Genomic DNA, 18,882 nt, shown 5'->3' with positions numbered 1-18,882 from the left:
TGTTTTGGCCTTTGCCTGTTTTTGGATTGATTTTTGACTGTGGGTTACCCTCGGAGCAGTTTCATGATAGTTACTATTGTCATTATACATAAATAATGTTATAAAGCACAATAATTTGGATCTTGTAACGGTGCATGTTTTAAGATTTTTTTATTTTTTTTTGCCTATATTATGGCTCAATGCAACGTCCTAAAGTTGTACAAGTTTTATTTTAGGAACAATATCTATTGCATATAAAATATGGTCAGCATGTTTATGAAGCACATGACTAAAGTTCACACATTTGTTGGTGTGATCGTGTGAGGCTCTGTTTCATTTTCATCTATTTATGCTAGTTTCTGAACTGTGCCAGTTCACACTGAATAAAAAATTTTCACATTAAGGGTCAATGTCTCAACTTCCAACTGAAATGTTTGACTTTAATTTCCAGCAGAAACAACCTCATTATAAATATTTTTTAAAGTAATTTTAAAATGACAGTACAGCGATGGAATCAAATGGCATGGTGTACTGATATATAGTCTACTGGCATTTACTTAGCCTACCAGTGCAGTATTTTCTGCAATAGCCTATTGAATGTTCTCTTTTTTTTCTTTTCTCACTTCTCATTTCACTCAGAAGCAACATCCTGTAGAACATTTTGACAGTGTCTATTTCCGTAGAAAACAGCCTGTATGTTTATGTAGCCTATATGCTTTTCATACTGTGCTCTCAGATCATCTTCTAGGGTGGATATAGGCGAATAGGCTACAAAAATAATCAAATTATTTCACAAATGATCTGTAGCAAAACAATCATCTGAGGCTTGTAAAAGGCATCATCATCATCATCATCATCATCATCGCCCCCTAGTGTCCTGATGTGAGAATGTCTGATTCATCAGTGACGGACTGATAGTGACATCACAACAGCAGCCACACCCACTACAGCAGAGACAACCAATCAGAACAGTGAAAAACATCCCAATACTGTAACAGAACTGTTCAAAATATTTCAAACAGTTTTCAATAGATTTCGTCCTTGCTTCACAGCCTAAAATACTAGTCTGAACAAAGCAGGATCAGAGTGTCTCAAGGTTTGTCTTCAGAGATCAGATTATGGGCTGATCTTCTAGAGCAGATGAAGATCCTGCAGCTCCTCCTAGTGACTGAACATGAAAACACACTTTCTACAATGATATTTTAATGTAGCCTACATATTTAATCATGTCGAGCATGCTTGTTAACTGTCACCGTCCCGCTATCGGGACGCCTACGTTTACTTCACTATATTACAATTAAATCCTAATCTAATCATGACAAACTATATCGTTGGGAAGGTCTAAGACTCCTAAATAGATATTTCAGCACTATTATGTGTTACAAATTATGTAGGAACAGTAATAGATGAATTTATGACAAGAGTGCACCTTCAAAAAATCTACATCATAACAGGAGTTCTGACCTTTGTCACAAAACTTCAAAACACACTTTTAATAATTGAAACTTTGGTTTTCATGCTAAAAGTTCATAATAAAACATATACTATAGTATTTGTCAATACAAAATAATAAAATAATATTATCTTCTAAAAAGTATATATTATCCTCTAAAATATAATATCATATTTTTATCGCTATAACTACATTAACTTGGACGTTGCGTTTCCATAGAATTGGTAGGCTACTCTAAATTATTTTTTCAATGGAATATATGTCACCCGGTGGTTATTTTTGGTAATATGCCTAAACAAAATCTCATGGGAACTTACATTTTTGTGAAATCAACTTCAAATTTGGAACACAACTTGGTTAGACATATGGCTTTGATTTTATAGTAATTTTATAGTAAAAAATATTTAGTAAAATAGAAAAAGTTTAAGAAAAAGTTAACAGGAAAACATATTAAGACGTAAAACATATTTTGATGGCTTGAAACAAGTTGTTTTACCAAGTTCAGGATTAAGTTTGAGAATGGTTCTGCACAAAACTGTATTTTCTGCAAGCTTTTGTCGAGGTGAATTAAAAATACTTTTTTATTTTCATAATTCACAATTTAGCAAAGAATTTTTTTTTAGTTTAGAGCCTTTAAAATATATAAATAACTACAAGTCAAACTGCAATACCAAGCAGGACAACATGGAGATGCCATGTCCATGCACATGTCCCAGCTTAGGACCCAAGCAATTTAGTGACTGGTTACAAATCAGATATCACTTTATTACAAATTGAACTACGTTATAACGACTATTAATATCTTTTAAATTATATGTTTCATATAGCCTACTAGTATATAACCAAAGCTATAGATTGTGAAATTAAACCTTTCTCGTTCTTAGTGTTTTTTTAGTTAGCTTAGATAGTAGCACAGCATACAGCTTAGTATATTGCTTAACAATGTCTCAAAACATATCTAAACATGTTATTTCTTTCACTTTGACTATATAAATACTCAGGATAAAAATAAAAGATTACTACATGAATTAAAGTTTGATTGATTACATTAAGAACCGCGAGAACAGCTTTAGATCAGGCATAGGCCTACTACTGGGGTCTTAGGCTGGGACCCATCACTTCAGTGGGACTCAACACTTCACCACACCGGAACTAAGTAGCATAATATCATTGCGCCTGCTTCACACATGGTACGGCACCAAAGTTCCTTGATTATTACGCAGGAATGAGAGTATAGTTCCTAGACATATCGGCCTAGAAACTCACAACTTCTCATTTTCCATCGGTCTTAGTACACGATGTAACTACAGAAGAGTCAAGGTTTAAATAGGAAAAATATCGAAATTCTTTGGTTATTTTTAAGAGAAAGATGCTAACGGTCTAATCAGATTCAATGATCTATGCTAAGCTATGCTAAAAGTTCGATTCGAAAAAGGTAGAAAAAAAGGTTCTATAGGCGCTTCATATTTGGAACCCCTAAAAGGTTCTTTATAGAACCCAAGAAAGGGTTCTTTCTTGTCATTATAGAACCTTTTTAGCATAAAAGGTTCTTTGGAGTTAAGTAAAGAACCCTATTGGTTCTATATAGAACCTTTTCTTCTAAGAGTGTAGTATCTCAGCTAGATACTTCATCGCTAGTATCTCAGTTTTTTTAATGCCAAATGAGGGCATGAGCTGTTTGTAAATCTGTCCCTAAGTGTCCAAAAATGCAGGCATAAAAATTTCTATGCTGTTTGTAAATCTGTCCCTAAGTGTCCAAAAATGCAGGCATAAAAATGTCTAATGTTTTCTCATCTTCAATCTTAGGGCTGGTCAGATTTCCAAGTAAATCTGAAGACTTTTAGCAGGTTTTGTTGTGTTTGATATAAACTCTGCAGGACGATTTCCTTCCAGGATCAGGGTTTGACACCCCTGTTCTACCCTTTAAGAAAATATCTAGTTTATAAAAGCCAAGAAACTAAATATAATAATATCCGTTTAACATGTGAATATTACAATTTTGTAATTTTTTTAAATGCAGTTTTTCCAATGCACACACTTTCCATGCCGGAGATGCTGGTTCGAGTCCTAAGCGAGGAGAAAGCGGAGAGGTTACAGCACCATGGGCAGATGTGTTGGTTTCAGGCCTCGGTTTAACATATCATCTGAAGGATGGTGCTTGTGACAGTATAGTGTCCACATCACTATACTGGCGTGTTAGGACCCACACAGACCACAGGGTGAGCGCCCCCTGCTGGCCTCACTAACACCTCTACCAGCAGAAACCTGGTTTTTGCAGGAGTCTCCCATCCAGGTACTGACCAGCTCAGCCCTGCTTAGCTTCAGTGGGTGACCAGTCTTGGGCTACAGGGTGATATTGTTGCTGGCTGAACTTTCCACTCACACCAGTGGTTTTGTGGGATTGCGGTCTCACACTAATTTGCCCTGTTTAGCAAATCTGGCCGAAAATATATTATGATGATGATCATAAATTATGTGAATATCAATATCAGTCTAAAGGAAACTCAAAAGCAGGATTTACTTCAATAAATGTACATTTTATTTTATTTGAAAGATTAATGCAGTATAAAACACAAATGTCAATACGATGATCAACACATCATTTGTAAACAAACAGAATCAGAGAGTTTGATTATTGATCTGTGATCAAACATGTATAAACCACCTCCGTCTTTTCAGATTTCTGTAAGAAACACAAACACAAAAGGTTAAAGGAGAAAAACAAACCTGATGTTTCACATTCAAAAACTGCAGGAGCTCAAAATAAAGAAATTACAGAAATTTGCTGCAAATTCCTCAATAGATATTACGGGTTATGAGTCAGTGTTTCTCACACAGAATGATGGTCTTGTGTTTATATAATGGAGGGTATTTGGGCCCTATCATACACCCGGTGCAAATCCAGCGCCAATTCAGCCTATAGCAAAGGTTACGCCAGTAGTGGGCACTCATGCAACGTAAACAATGACGTACATCCGAGTGAACGAGGCAGAGGTAAGTTAGCGAGTGAAGGGCATGAAAATTTTGGACAGTAACGCAGTCCTGGATATCGGTTCGGCGTAGATTTTGCTCATCTCAAGCCTAGTGTCTGATGACGGACTGATAGTGACCTCATGACAGAAGCCACGCCCACTACAGCAAAGACAACCAATCAGAACAGTGAAAAACATCCCAATACTGAAACAGAACTGTTAAAAAACACAGGTTTCAATCGTTTTGGCCTTGCTTTACTGACTAAAAAACTAATTATAAAATGGGTAGTTCCAGTCCTTGATTCTGATTGGTTGAGCCGCGTTCGAAGCCGTTGTAAATTAGGCCTACTCAACAAACACACACCTGTGACCGCATTACATTAGTATTACTGCGCAACTGCCGTTTGTGATGCTTTGTTTGCTGCATGTGTTGCTTGGCAACCTCTTTGGAACTACATTGCTTGGCGGAGGAATACATGTGTTTAATGTTATATTTTTTGTTGCTGGTGTTTATTTTATGAATAAAATAAATATCAAAATGAAAATTATGGAGTAACCGTTTTATAAAAGCAATAAGCCCCTTGAAGCCGTGTTTTACAGTGGATTTAGAACAGCTAAGGGGGTTTTAGGCACTCCGCTCCGCGTATGTATTTTCTACAATGTCCTTTTTAGCTGATATATGTTGCTTATAATTCCAGTGGAATGTATGAAGGCCACACTCATTCTCTCTCACAGACACAACCATTTCTTAAAAGTTTTTCATTCCGGAAGTCCAGTTTCCTGCAGAAACATCCTGAGCTATTATTGGCCTAACGTTTTTACCGAAAGAGTGCGAACCCTTATTTGTTCCTCAGAAATAACACTGTTTGTGCTGTTCTCTCTTACTCCTGTCTCTAGATTACATGCCATCTATTTTTCCTTTCTAATGGCAAAATGTTGAATTTCCTCAAACAAGCAATGTATTCAATTTATCAGTGCTATTTACTGTTAATGTCAGTACAGTAGTGTCTGTTTAATTTACATGTACATTTACCATCAACTGCTCAAGTAATTGCCTATTTTTTTGCAAAGAAAAAAGCAGTAAACAATTGGCCATATTATGTAACAACGCACTATATAAAATGGTTTATTGAACTGTTGTATAAAAGCAATATCACACTCATAATTGTGCTGTTGATCTGAATATCGGCTTCGTTACCCTCTGTATTCTCACTTTCAGACGATGAAGGACTTTGTGGAGTGGTCGGCTTAGCTGGAAGATATTAGAGAACCAGAGATGTGAATATATAACAGTGAGAATCTGCTTTAATGTCAGTGTTAGTCAGTCTCATCACACACAGAGATCAGTGCTTATACACACAGCCCCTGATTTTCTCTCATAACAATGAATTCAGATGTAAAATATAATCCACTCATTTTGGAAAAATAAATAAAAAAATACAAAATCCGAATACAGTGGCTCTTGTTTTTCAAGGTTCTTGAGCACCATCTATTCTCTCTCCTAAAGGATCTTATATTCATAGTACACCCTTCCTGTCAGATGTATATTATCTAAACATTGTCCCATTGTTAAGGTGCGTTAAAGTCCCAGTTAACCGCAAGTTGCAACTGACTTCATTTCAGTGTTGTGACGTATTTCCGAGAGAAACGGAATACTAAATGAGAAAATAGAGGGTGTGGCTTGTTTTTTTCCAACTGGAACCTGATTGGATCTATTAAAGTAGGCGTTTCATTCAGGCAGCAGACTGTCAGTTGGAGGGGTGGGGTTAAGGACGTTAAGCCGAAGCCCAACCTGTCAAACTGACATCATTAGAGAAGGGCCGTCATTGCAGAGGGGAGGAGCATTTTCAGATTTTAGGCTTGTTTGAGATGCGCCGTGCCTCGTCTGAAATATAGTCGAGAGTAGTCGCTGCAGTGAGAGGAGGAGTGAAAAAAGTGCAGGCAAGACGGACAGATCTCTCTTCTCGCAGTGGATCTGACACCTGTGAGATCAAAGACTGATATCGCGGGATTCACGCTTGTGCACTGTTGCTAATAAACTGGATGTAATTTAAGTTTTGTTGCTTGTATATGAAAATAAATATAATGAACTGTGTACAGTTGACCATATTATAACTGTCACTGTTGGCATAATGAAACAAAGATTGCTAAAAATTAAACAGATTTTACCAATAGACGTTCCAATATCTGTGTAAAAATAAAATAATGATTCTACCATCTTTCTGAAGTAATTTTTACTCCCCTGTAATTTGACTCCAAATCTCAGGTGAAAATGATCATTGACCCCTCTCTACAAACCAGTAAGTTAGCCTACTCAGTAAATATACATTCATGATATTTAATATTTTGGCTTTCTTATACATTTTTCTTATACTTTCTAATACATGTATTTCTTTCACTAAAAAAAAATTATCTGGTTGAGTTGAGCTTTACTTCATTACTTTACTTCACACCATAATGAAGGCTAATTGGCCGCACTAGTTGTGCCGTTGCATGTCGCCTGTTTTTCAGCCATGAAAGAATAAAGGCTTTTTATATTTTTCTAAAAACGAATTACTCGAGTCCCTTGGATTGTTTTTTTCTTATGAGTAGCTTTACTTCATCTTTGTTAGGTTGAGTTCATTAAAGTTAATTATGCATTTAATTAAAATGCATATTCTGCCCTGCTGTAGCCTACTTGTTCTTGTAAGTTATTTTGCTCTGATCTCATCAAAGAAATTTACAAAAAAATTGTAATGCCCCTGGATCTGTAGTAATTCACCCTGTCGTACAGAGTTTTACTCACAGTTATTGTATTCATTGTGTAATGTTGCATATTGTTGTAATATATCTGTGCATCCTCCTGTAAGAGCAAAATGGATCGTCTGATCCATACACCGATGTTCATGACACTTGGATGAAGTTTATTTAATAATAAACTATTTCAGTTCTATAATGTGTTTCTTTTGCCCCTTGTGCGGGAGGTAATATAATGTGGACCTGGATGTTTTTCATGGACTGGAGGGGTAATGTTTGGTGATTTTAATTCTTTTGTTGGATAAATATACTGTAAATGTTAGAATAAGGTTAAAAAACTGCATCTGAAATGTATCTTCAATAATTATAATAAATAATCTTAAAATATCCTTATGGATTATGACAATAATAATGTATATTTTATTATGACGATGATTGAAGCAATCACATGTAATTATGCTCACCATCAACAGTAACATTGAATCTCTTGATAAACTCCTCATTCCTAATAATGGTTCTTAGTTGATAAAGTCCAGAGTCTGTGGTTCTGATGTCACTGATGGTCAGAGATCCAGTCTGATCCAGTTTCAGTCTGTCTCTGAATCTCTCATCATCATCATATCTAGTAATGTTCATGATCACTCTAGCGATGCGACTGTTTTCAAACCTCCACTGGATCTCATCATCTCTCTGTATGTCTGTGAGTTCAGGGTTTAGAGTGACAGATTCTCCCTCCATCACTGACACTGACTTCACTGCATCTGTGTAACCAAACACTCCTGCAAGACAAAGTCAAGTCCAGACTCAGCATTATTTGTGTCAGATTGCATTTTTTTCTTATTTTTACTTTTTATTTTATTTTTTTATCATGAAATAATTTATAACATCTAAAAAGTGTATGGTATGATCAGTGTCACTGTTTGCATACTGAGCTCATTTACATGCACGTTCTTTGGCCGATTGTGTGAAGCATTAAGAGTGTTGATGGACTCGATTTACTCCATCTGTGTTTTGATCATCGTTCTGAATCCGATCCAGACGTAGTTTTTGACAAAAACACGATTTCTCCGATTTTTGCTCAAATAATGTAACTTACCCATATTCAAGTGTTGATAAAAAAAGGAATGATGACAGAATACTTTTTGTTTGTTTGTTTGTTTGTTTGTTTGTTTGTTTGTTTGTTTAAAAGCAGAGGGTCTGTTCTTTCTTTTGATATATTGCATATTCCGATATCAATACAACAAAATATTCTGGGGGCCAAGAATCTTTTGTGAGAATGATAAAAAAATAAATTAAAAAACGCTGGAGGGAAAAGAGTTAAGGATTACGCAAATGATTAAGCACTGTTTACATTTTTTATATGAAGAGGACTGAATAAATTACACTGTAATTATGCTCACCATCGACAGTAACATTGAATCTCTTGATAAACTCCTCATTCCTAATAATGGTTCTTAGTTGATAAAGTCCAGAGTCTGTGGTTCTGATGTCACTGATGGTCAGAGATCCAGTCTGATCCAGTTTCAGTCTGTCTCTGAATCTCTCATCATCATCATATCTAGTAATGTTCCTGATCACTCTAGCGATGCGACTGTCTCCAAACCTCCACTGGATCTCATCATCTCTCTGTATGTCTGTGAGTTCAGTGTTTAGAGTGAGAGAATCTCCCTCCATCACTGACACTGACTTCACTGCATCTGTGTAACCAAACACTCCTGGAGAACCAAGAGGAACATCATCAGACACAGAGGAAGGCTCTTGGTTTCATTATAAAAGTTTTAGTTTTTTTTTTTTTTTACAAAATTGCCCTAAACATTATATTTCTCTCTCTCTCTCTCTCTCTCTCTCTCTCTCTCTCTCTCTCTCTCTCTCTCTCTCTCTCTCTCTCTCTCTCTCTCTCTCTCTCTCTCTCTCTCTCTCTCTCTCTCTCTCTCTCTCAAAATAATTTGAAATAGAATCTCACTAAAATATAGAAAGAAAAAAAGTACATTACAGCAAATATTTGGTCAAATTAAAAGCTTTAGTGGCAAAATCACTGGAGAAACTGACAGGCAATAAGACATGTACAGTAGTTGCGCTTCACTGAAATAAAAGCATCTAATCACATTATACATGTTTCCAGAAGATAAATATATCCATCAAAACAATGATCAGAGTTCTAAATGAAAAACTACATCTAACATTATGGTAAGAATTAACAGAATCTTTTTCTGGAAATAATGCAGATTTTAAAAAAGTAGTTGGCCTATATATGATTCAAATTTGTCAATACATAAATTAAATGCCATGAGCACACAAAGAATGAAAGTAGTGTATGAGGCATTTCAGTTGATCAGATCTATAGTTGTTTTAAAAAAAAATCACGCCTGAAGTCTGAAACAAACAATTAATGTATGACTTTAAATCTAGAAGGATCTCCTAGAAACTTCTTTATCGGTTAACGGGAGGTGTAGAGTAGTAAGTAGGTCATAAAGATCTCTCTCTCTCTCTCGTGTGTGTGTGTGTGTGTGTGTGTGTGTGTGAGAGAGAGATTTATCCAGTTCAAACCAGTTAGGCCTGGACGGACGGCAGGAAGGGCCAGCAAGAACGATTGTGGTCGTTCTGCAAACTCAGTTTGGTCTATCGAGACTTTCGTTTTTTATTGGGCGGAGCATTCATGAATATCCATGAGTTTTCCAAAATGTGTTCCGTAAATTTTTTTTTTTTTTCGGAAATCACACGTCCTTTAGCCCTGTTTATATATCTTGTAATATATATATTTTTTCTGTCCTCAGATGAAATGATTACAGCGTTGGTAATGGTCATCCTTCTCCTTATCATAACCAGTAGGCTAAGTCCACTCCATACGCGATTGAAACAGTTTATTAATTTGTAGAGGGTGTTTTGTGTTTTTTTAAGGAGGTTAATCAGGCCAATACAAGACAAATAGGGAGAGTGGGGTAAGTTGTCACATGGGTAAGTTGTCACACTGTTCATAACTCCAACACTAGAGGCTCTATCTCAAAAATCAAATAGCTACTTTCTGTGACTTCTTCTTCTATAGTCAACTTCCTGTTCACATGGTCAGATTACTCTCATTTATATATATATATAATATTAATTCACAAAGCACACTCTACAAATTAATAAACTAACATAAATTATACAAAATCGTTATGCTTCATTCTAAAGGGTTGGTATTTGATGGTTTGTATATTGCATATTGAAACCTGTTTGAAAGATTTTGAACGTATTGAGTTTTTCCCTCAGACAGCAGGAACTGTTCTGATTGGTTGTCTCTGCTGTAGTGGGCGTGGCTGCTGTTGTGATGTCACTATCAGTCCGTCACTGATGAATCGGACATTCTCACATCAGGACACTAGGGGGCGATGATGATGATGATGATGCCTTTTAACAAGCCTCAGAGGATTTTCCTACAGAAAACTTAGCATTGAGAAATAATTTGATTATTTTTGAGGCCTATATCCACCCTAGAAGATCAGCAGAAGAGCACAGTATGTAACGCATACATACACTCCAAAGTATATAGCCTACATTTTATCAAACACCTTTTATAAAATACATTTGCCATACCCTTCTGAAAAATCCAGCCTAAGGTGTTTTTTAGTCTTTTTAGTTCTGTGTTGTTATGGTTTTGGAAGTTGGGAGATCAGTTTATATCAGCTCCAAATACGACATCATATACAGGCTGTTTTCTACTGAAATACACACTGTCAAAATGCTCTACAGGATGTTGCTTCTGAATGAGAAGTGAGAAGTGAGAAAAGAACAACAACAAAACTGAGGATGTCTAACATTCAATGTGCTATTGCAGAAGATACAATATATATATATATATATATATCAATGCACCATGCCATCTGATTCCATCACTATACTGTAATTTTAAAATCTCTTAAAAAATTATTATGATGAGGTTGTTTCTGTTGGAAATGATAGTCAAACATTTCTGTAGTTGTGGCATTGAGCGTCAAAGTGACACATGTTTATGCAGTGTGAAATGATGCAGTTCAGAAACTAACAGAAATAGATGACACAGCGCTTCACACGATCACACCAACAAATGTGTGAACTTTAGTCATGTGCTTCATAAACATGCTGACCATATTTTATATGCCATACTACAGATATTGTTCCTAAAATAAAACTGGTAAAACCTCAGACGTTGTATTGAGCAACAAAGCCTACTGGAAAAAAAAAACTAAAAACATGCAGCATTGCAAGATCCCATGTTAATATTTTTTAAAAGATTTATAATGACAACAGTAACTATTTTGGTGGAAAGTAACTACGCTAAGGGGTTTATTACATCACATTGTTTATTAGGCCTACATGTTAGTTTTCATTGACTGTATCATGTGACTAGTCAGAGTGTGAAGCGGGTTCACGTAGATATCACAGACGCGCTCATGAACTGTGACGCGGACTTTATTCTCCGTGACTGAAGTTTCTTTCTTAACCCTTAGATTATCTACTGATATATTATTCAGATCGTAGAGTGATTTTATCTCAGGCTTTTGGAGATGATGTTGCTCACACTTATTTTGTTCTCTTTGAGCTTGTGTTGTCTGTCTGGTGAGTTATAAACATGTTCTTATACTTCTAGTGATGATGTAGCTGCAGTTAAAATTGTTCAGAGGATTTTCATTAGCTGCTAATAATGTTGTCTTGCAGGAGTGTTTGGTTACACAGATGCAGTGAAGTCAGTGTCAGTGATGGAGGGAGAATCTCTCACTCTAAACCCTGAACTCACAGACATACAGAGAGATGATGAGATCGAGTGGAGGTTTGGAGACAGTCGCATCGCTATAGTGATCCTGAACATTACTAGATATGATGATGATGAGAGATTCAGAGACAGACTGAAACTGGATCAGACCGGATCTCTGACCATCAGTGACATCAGAACCACAGACTCTGGACTTTATAAACTAAGAACCATTATTGGGAATAAGGAGTTTATCAAGAGGTTCAATGTTATTGTTGATGGTGAGTAGAGAATTACACTGTACTTTACTGTCTTCTTCATATTCTTGTTATAGCAACATGTAAAACAGCTTTGGGCCAAAGTTTGATAGAAAATAAAAAATGTCTGACCAATCTCATCAGACACCAGACTGAACATCTCAACATCACTGAACTCTGTCAGATGTGTTCAAGTACATCAATAGTCATATTTACAATATTTACAAAGTTGTCTTTTTTGTCGATCAAACTGGCACTAATGACTATCTTTAGCCGTTATAGTTCCAGACACACATCCTACATCACATCCTCCTCCACAGTCTCCTCATCCTCCTCCACATCCTCCAGTCTCAGTCTCTCAGATCGTGCTGATCTCTTCTTCTGCTGCTGGATCTCTGATGATCGTGGCTGTTCTCATGATCTTCTGTATGTGCAGGAAACACAAAGACACAGGTACTGTACACCTGCAGCTTATACATCTGTCAACCATAATGTGGCGCAACAATATTAGAGAAAAAATGCATGTTTTGATTGAACATCTCATTACAGTTGAAGACGAGACTCACGCTGATGCAAAACTCTACACACACACTGGACAAATGATGGTGAGTGTCTCTTCAGTGACATTTAAATTTATTAATTCATAAATTTTTTTTCCCAATATGTAATGAAAAATGTAAAATAACTGCATAATATAAAGCAATAGAATATTACCACTGTTTGAAACACTGCACATTAAATATTGGCAAATATGTTTAACAAGTTTGTGAAATAGTATACATTATGCTGTTATTCCATTATAAATCATGCTTCCTGTGCTAAATGTCTGTCTGACTTGTTTGCATCTATATATTTAGCGCTGTATTTGTTCTTATCCTGATATCATGATGTTGAACATGTTTTGTTTCCACAGTCCACTTGCTTTTATTTTTTGTCACTGTTATGAAAGCTGCTGTCTTCTAAGATTTCATAATAAAAGTCCCAAGAATATAAAAAGACAGAGACCCTCCATTATACACAAACACAAACCATCATTCAGTGTGAGAAACACTGACTCATAACCCGTAATATCAATTGATGAATTTGCAGCAAATTTCTGTAATTTATTCATTTTGAGCTCCTGCAGGTTTTGAATGTGAAACATCAGGTTTGTTTTTCTCCTTTAACCTTTTGTGTTTGTCTTTTCCTACAGAAATCTGAAATGACGGAGGTGGTTTATACATGTTTGATCACAGATCAATAATAAAACTCTCTGATTCTGTATCTTTACAAATTATGTGCTGATCATCGTATTGACATTTGTGTTTTATACTGCATTACTCTTTCAAATAAAATAAAATGTATATTTGTTGAATTAAATTATGCTTTTGGATTCCTTTAGACTGATATTGATATTCACATATGATCATCATCACAATACAATATTTTGGGCCAGATTTACTAAACATGGCAAGTTAGCGTCCGGCCACAATCTCACAAAAGTGAGTGGAAAGTTCAGCCAGCAACAATATCACCCTGTAGCCCAAGACTGGTCACCCACTGAAGCTAAGCAGGGCTGAGCTGGTCAGTATCTGGATGAGTGACCTCCTGGGAAAACCAGGTTGCTGCTGGATGAGGTGTTAGTGAGGCCAGCAGGGGGCGCTCACCCTGTGGTCTGTGTGGGTCCTAACACCCCAGTGATGGGGACACTGTACTGTCAAAGAGCTCCGTCCTTCGGATGAGACGTTAAACCGAGGCCCTGACTCTCTCATTAAAAATCCTAGGATGTCCTTCAGAAAAAGAGTAGGGGTGTAACCCCAGCATCACGGCCAAATTTGCCCGGCATCATGTCCCCATTCATCATGGCCTCCTGATCATCCCCATATATATTGATTGGCTTCATGACTCTGTCTCCTCGTTTGTGATGGGCGTTCTGGCCCAATATGGCTGTCGTCGCATCATCCAGGTGTTGCTGCACATTGGTGGTGGTTGAGGAGATTCCCCCTTCATATGTGAGGCGCTTTGAGTGCAGAGAAAAGTGCTATATAATATATATAGTTGTATAGACTGTAGAATAGAGAGTGTGCACTTGTGACAATTTTCCCCATCGGCAAGTAAAGCCGCGTTTCCACCGAAATTACCCGGAACAATTTGTCCTAGGAACTTTTTTCCCAGGAACTTTTTTTGCCCCAGACCGGTTGCTTTCTGCGTTTACACCGCGGTCTAAAGTACCGGGAAGATTATAAACTGGGCACGTCTGCTCCTCCCAGTCTGCGACGGACAGTACTCAGTTTTGAGCGCCACATTTATAATAAGTATGGAGGAGATTAAAACTGTGCTGCAGTTGTGTTTGTGATGTATTGCGGACATTGAATGTGAGATGGCTGGGACGAACGCGCAAAAAATTTCCTGTTACACAAATTTATGTAACCTCGTCGTCGGTCCAGCTGTGTTTAAAAAAAATAATTAATTCCATATTTGCAGACGGACAACTCTCGCGCATGAAGCCACGAACCGCAATAGATTTTTAAAAATGCCGGTTAAAATAGAATGCTGCGTGGAGTCATCCAGTCAAAATGTGGCGTGAACACAACCAATCAGCATGTTCAGCGCACAAGTCCCACCCCCGAAAGTTCCTGAACTTTGAAAAAGTACTACCTCGCCAGCAGGGACTTTCCATGGGACTTTCTGAGGGGGAAATATTTACCCGGAACTTCATTTAGACCCTGGTTCCTGCGGTGTAAACACACCGAGTAGGCTACCACCCCAAAGTTCCTAGTTCCTGGGGAAAGTTCCCGCGGTGGAAACGCGGCTTATGTTTTCACACTAGATTATCTAAAAATAAGAACACAAGTATTTAATTGTGAATATTGATATACATTTTTAAAATCAAATCAGAACTGGAAATATAAACAATCGTGCTTGGAGAATCTGGAAAAATAATTATTTCAATCAAAACAATACACATTTCAATCAAAACACATTGAGTGGCAAGACCACTTTACTTTGAACTTTAAACTCAAACGTTCTCTGGCTTGCACATAGATCCATGATAACTGATGAATGCTGCAGATAACTCGTAAGTTATATAAGTTATAGTATAGTATATATATATATATATATATTTTTTTTTTTGATGGCTTGGCTAATCAGAGACAAATCTACTACTCTTCATTTGTATTATACAAATGTGTTAATAAAATGTCCAAACTTATAAAACTGATCTGAGATCAGGTAAAAACATATAAACTCTGGGTTCACTCTGGGATCGCCCCCTAGTGGCAAATGTTTCAAAACAGTTGTGACATACCGAAGCCTCGTTATTTTTTATGGATATTTGCCCATGTAGGGATAGAAGTGAGATGAGGACAAGCTGGCAAGTCAACATTGGGAAGAGAGTGTTGTGTGTGTTGTATTCAACAGAAATAAGAAACTCATACAGGTTTTGGAACAAATTGAGGGTGAGTAAATAGAATTTTCATTTTTGGATGAACTTTCCCTTTAACTTTTATTGAACCCAGAATCTTGCTTTTAAGTCTTACAAGTTATTTGTAGTTATTTTGTGACTGATTTTGAAAAGATTTTCTGTACTTGAAAAAGTAAAATTGTTGTTACCAGTCTTGCAGTAATTTGCTTATTATTTTAATAAATATTTTTCTACAACAGCTTTGACTTTGTTTGTTTTTTTAAATGTTTATTTTAATGCATTTACATCAATATAATGGTAAATAATAGAGTACAGTTTAAAATTATTCTTTTCAGCTTTTTAAATGTTAAACTATTACAGCATCTTCTTGAATTTTGGGGGTATTTACAGTATTTTTTTGGCAATTTTATTGCCAGGTAAATACTGTACTTTAGTGAAATTACAAAAAATTGCTGTAAAATATATTTACAGGATTTTATTGGCAACTTTATTGCCAGGTAAATACTGTACTTTAGTGAAATTACAAAATATTGCTGTAAAATAAAATACAAGTTTAATTCAATGTTACTGTAAAAAAAACTACTAATTACTGTATTTTATATGCAACAATTAACTGTAAATTGATTTACAGCATTATACTGTAATCAATTTTACAGCAATTACCAACATTTCTTTATTGTCAACTTTTTTGCCAGTAAATTCCTGTAAATTCTACAGGATTTTTTTTTTTACAGTGTAGGTTTAAATAAACCATAATACCCTCTAATACTCACAGGTTGCTTTATTGCTGCAAATAAATATCAATGACTTTTTGATTGAACTCTGTTTACTGTAAGTTGTGTTGGGCTTCTTCTAATCTCAAGTTCAATGTAACTCATAGAGTGCTGTATAGTGACGACAGACAAGAGGATAAAAATGGACACTCATGTCCAGCTTGATGAGGATATTTCCAAAGATTTTAAAACTGAGAAGTCAATGGAATTCTAATGCATATCTATGCTAATTATAATGCATATATTCAAACATGGATACAAAAATGTTAATCACTGGTTCATTTTATATAAATTCTTCTTCCCTTTCACAGATCCTGTGATAAAGCAGTCTTCAAACACAGCGACTGAACCACAAGCCCTCAGATGCAGAAAATGAGTCGTACTCAAAGAAGTGATCGTCCACTTGAAGATGAAGATGTGACATTCACACTCTTCAGTTTTTTTGGTTCAGCCATTTGCCTAAGTTTGTAAATAATGCATTATTCACTTCTGCACATTGTTTTTCTGTAACGTATTTTAAAAAAAAATCAGAAAATTGCATTGTGATATTTATTTAGTGTGTAATATTCATAGTGTACTTTTCAGTAAAACAGGTATAACTGCAATGTTCTTCAAAGAATTGTATAAATGCCATAGCTTTTCACTGATCTTTATTATAATGTATTTTGTTCAGAGATTATAATTATCCTGCTGTACATTTTTTTATTTACTCATGTATTTATTTTGCAATGTACACATCATATATATTAAAGATTTCATGATTTCAGAGTGTCTTAACATTTATTTAATTATTTAAAAAATGTTAATATACAATTTTGAATACTGAATAAAACGGCTTTATAATAAACTATTAGTGTAATGCTAATACATTTTAATGAGATTAAATGCTGTATAAATGTTCTTAAAGTACATTAAATATATTGCAAATAGCTTAAAATTGATCTTAAGCATATCTTGAAATACATTTAATATACTCGTTTAAAAATAACACATTGAATACACATTTAATAATATAAGTTAAATACTAAGTATATCCAAAATAGCACAATTTAAATAGGCTACATTTCCTTTTCTCCTGGGTCATGACGGACTGAGTTGACCTCCAAAATATGCAGAGACGACCAATCAAAACACCGAAAAACATTTTACAGCCTACTCTCTCTGCGACTGCGTTAATTTTTGTATTTTTTTTTTTTAAAGATTTTGAAATAGTATGGCGTAACGCTTTCGCAGAAATCACGAGACCTGGACAATTTGATACGAGCCCATCCTTATCCTGATGTGGCAGCCAGGGCCGTAGCTAGAGGATCCGGGGCCCCCTGAAAAAAAATTGATGTGGGCCCTCCACCAATATATTTTCTGCATGCATACTCGTATATTGTTGGCGTACTGTACAATATGCATGGAGGCCCACATGTAACTAGGGTTTTCTTACAAAATAACAAAGCAGATAACAAATAAATGTAAATCAAGATTTTAATGAACATCAGCAAAAGCAAAATAAACAAATATAACATTAAATATAAAAAGAAAATAGGCCTAAATAGAAAAATGAAATTTCTTTCAAAAATGAACATTATTTATCTTACCCCATTGGCAGATTATTTGACATGTTTTAAGCAAAAACTCACTTAAATTTGATTTATTTCAACAGAAAACAAGACTTAATATTTTATTGCATTTCACTTATCTAGTAAATGCATCTTGATTTAAGAATTTTGAGATATTTGGACGGGAAACAAGACAAAAATACTGAGTAAGAAAGGCATTTTTTTGCAGTTTGAGTATCTTAAAATTCTATAAAATTACAACTAATAAAAATTAACAAAAAGCTTGAAGTGGAGTGAAGTGAGGTGTAAAGTCATCAAAGGTTAGGCCTATAAATCAATTTTTTTTTACATATTTACATGTAAAAATTTAAACATATTACATATTTACAAATTTAAAACATACTGACGTGGTTTGACCATACGGCAACATACGACGAAAAGGGTACCCCTATAACGTCAATATGAGACGGTTCAGGTTATGGTTAGGTTTAGGTATGGGTTAGGGTACCGTTAGGGGGCGCTGCTGGTGCGCTTATGTCTCCGTCTCATATTGACGTTATGGGGTACCCTTTTCGTCGTATGTTGCCGTATGGTCAAACCACGTCAGTAACAGTCTTAAGAATGTAGTCAAAGTTTTAAAAAAGATTTATCTTATTATGTATTTTAATAGAGATAATATGGAACTGGTAAAATAATATTTAAATAAAGCTCATACATTTATTAATTCAAGTGTTGTATTCGTGTTTCTTGATGTAATAAACACATCACCAGCCAGCAGGTCATATTATGCATAATGCAATGCGTCGTGTCTCGTGTCAAGTTATTTACAAAAGTGAAAAGGACAGGGATTTTAATCGCGTAATCATTCAGTCGGTTGTTGTGCCGCTCGCGCCCGTTAGTGAAAAGAGAAAGAAGACGGTAGTTTTCTGATTCTCCGCGAAATAACAATACAATACACTAACCTGCGTTAAAGAAGGTTTTAATTGACTGGGATCCAACAACTCTCCTGGCCTCCCTCTCCTTCTTTTCGTGGCGTTTCTGATAACCA

At 35.7% G+C, this 18,882-nt stretch overlaps 2 protein-coding genes and 2 long non-coding RNA genes across 4 annotated transcripts in view; 3 read left to right on the top strand and 1 right to left on the bottom strand.

Annotated features, from left to right (window-relative positions):
* Window positions 1–9,759, bottom strand: part of LOC306988961 (uncharacterized protein) — a 220,421-nt gene extending 210,662 nt beyond the window's left edge. Inside the window, exons 1-3 of the mRNA XM_079594210.1 lie at window positions 9,413–9,759; window positions 8,541–8,855; window positions 7,605–7,919 (exon numbers count right to left, since the gene is read on the bottom strand). Of these exons, the coding sequence (XP_079450336.1) occupies window positions 7,605–7,919; window positions 8,541–8,814 (589 nt within the window). The 5' untranslated portion in view covers window positions 8,815–8,855; window positions 9,413–9,759. The remainder of the gene's footprint in view (window positions 1–7,604; window positions 7,920–8,540; window positions 8,856–9,412) is intronic.
* LOC306988988 overlaps window positions 1–18,882 on the top strand; it is a 241,940-nt gene that overhangs the window by 203,440 nt on the left and 19,618 nt on the right. The window lies entirely within an intron of this gene.
* On the top strand, window positions 11,645–12,149 carry LOC306988978 (uncharacterized protein). The gene is made up of 2 exons (XM_079594239.1): window positions 11,645–11,715; window positions 11,815–12,149. Exons 1-2 carry the CDS (start codon window positions 11,664–11,666, stop codon window positions 12,135–12,137), a joined length of 375 nt encoding a protein of 124 aa, XP_079450365.1. The 5' UTR covers window positions 11,645–11,663; the 3' UTR covers window positions 12,138–12,149.
* Window positions 12,379–13,461, top strand: LOC306988986. The gene is made up of 3 exons (XR_013795540.1): window positions 12,379–12,558; window positions 12,655–12,710; window positions 13,298–13,461. It is a non-coding gene; the product is annotated as an uncharacterized lncRNA (long non-coding RNA).

The sequence above is a fragment of the Phoxinus phoxinus genome (assembly GCF_949152265.1).
Source record: "Phoxinus phoxinus genome assembly, chromosome: 20".
NCBI classification, from domain to species: domain Eukaryota; kingdom Metazoa; phylum Chordata; class Actinopteri; order Cypriniformes; family Leuciscidae; genus Phoxinus; species Phoxinus phoxinus.
Note: the sequence above shows the minus strand (reverse complement) of the source record. Positions and strands in the feature narration are given on the sequence as shown.

Excerpts from the sequence above, each read along its gene's own strand:
- LOC306988978 (XM_079594239.1), top strand. The coding sequence starts at position 11,664 with ATGATGTTGCTCACACTTATTTTGTTCTCTTTGAGCTTGTGTTGTCTG. Across the intron at positions 11,716-11,814 it reads GAGCTTGTGTTGTCTGTCTG|GAGTGTTTGGTTACACAGAT; the intron begins GTGAGTTATAAA and ends GTTGTCTTGCAG.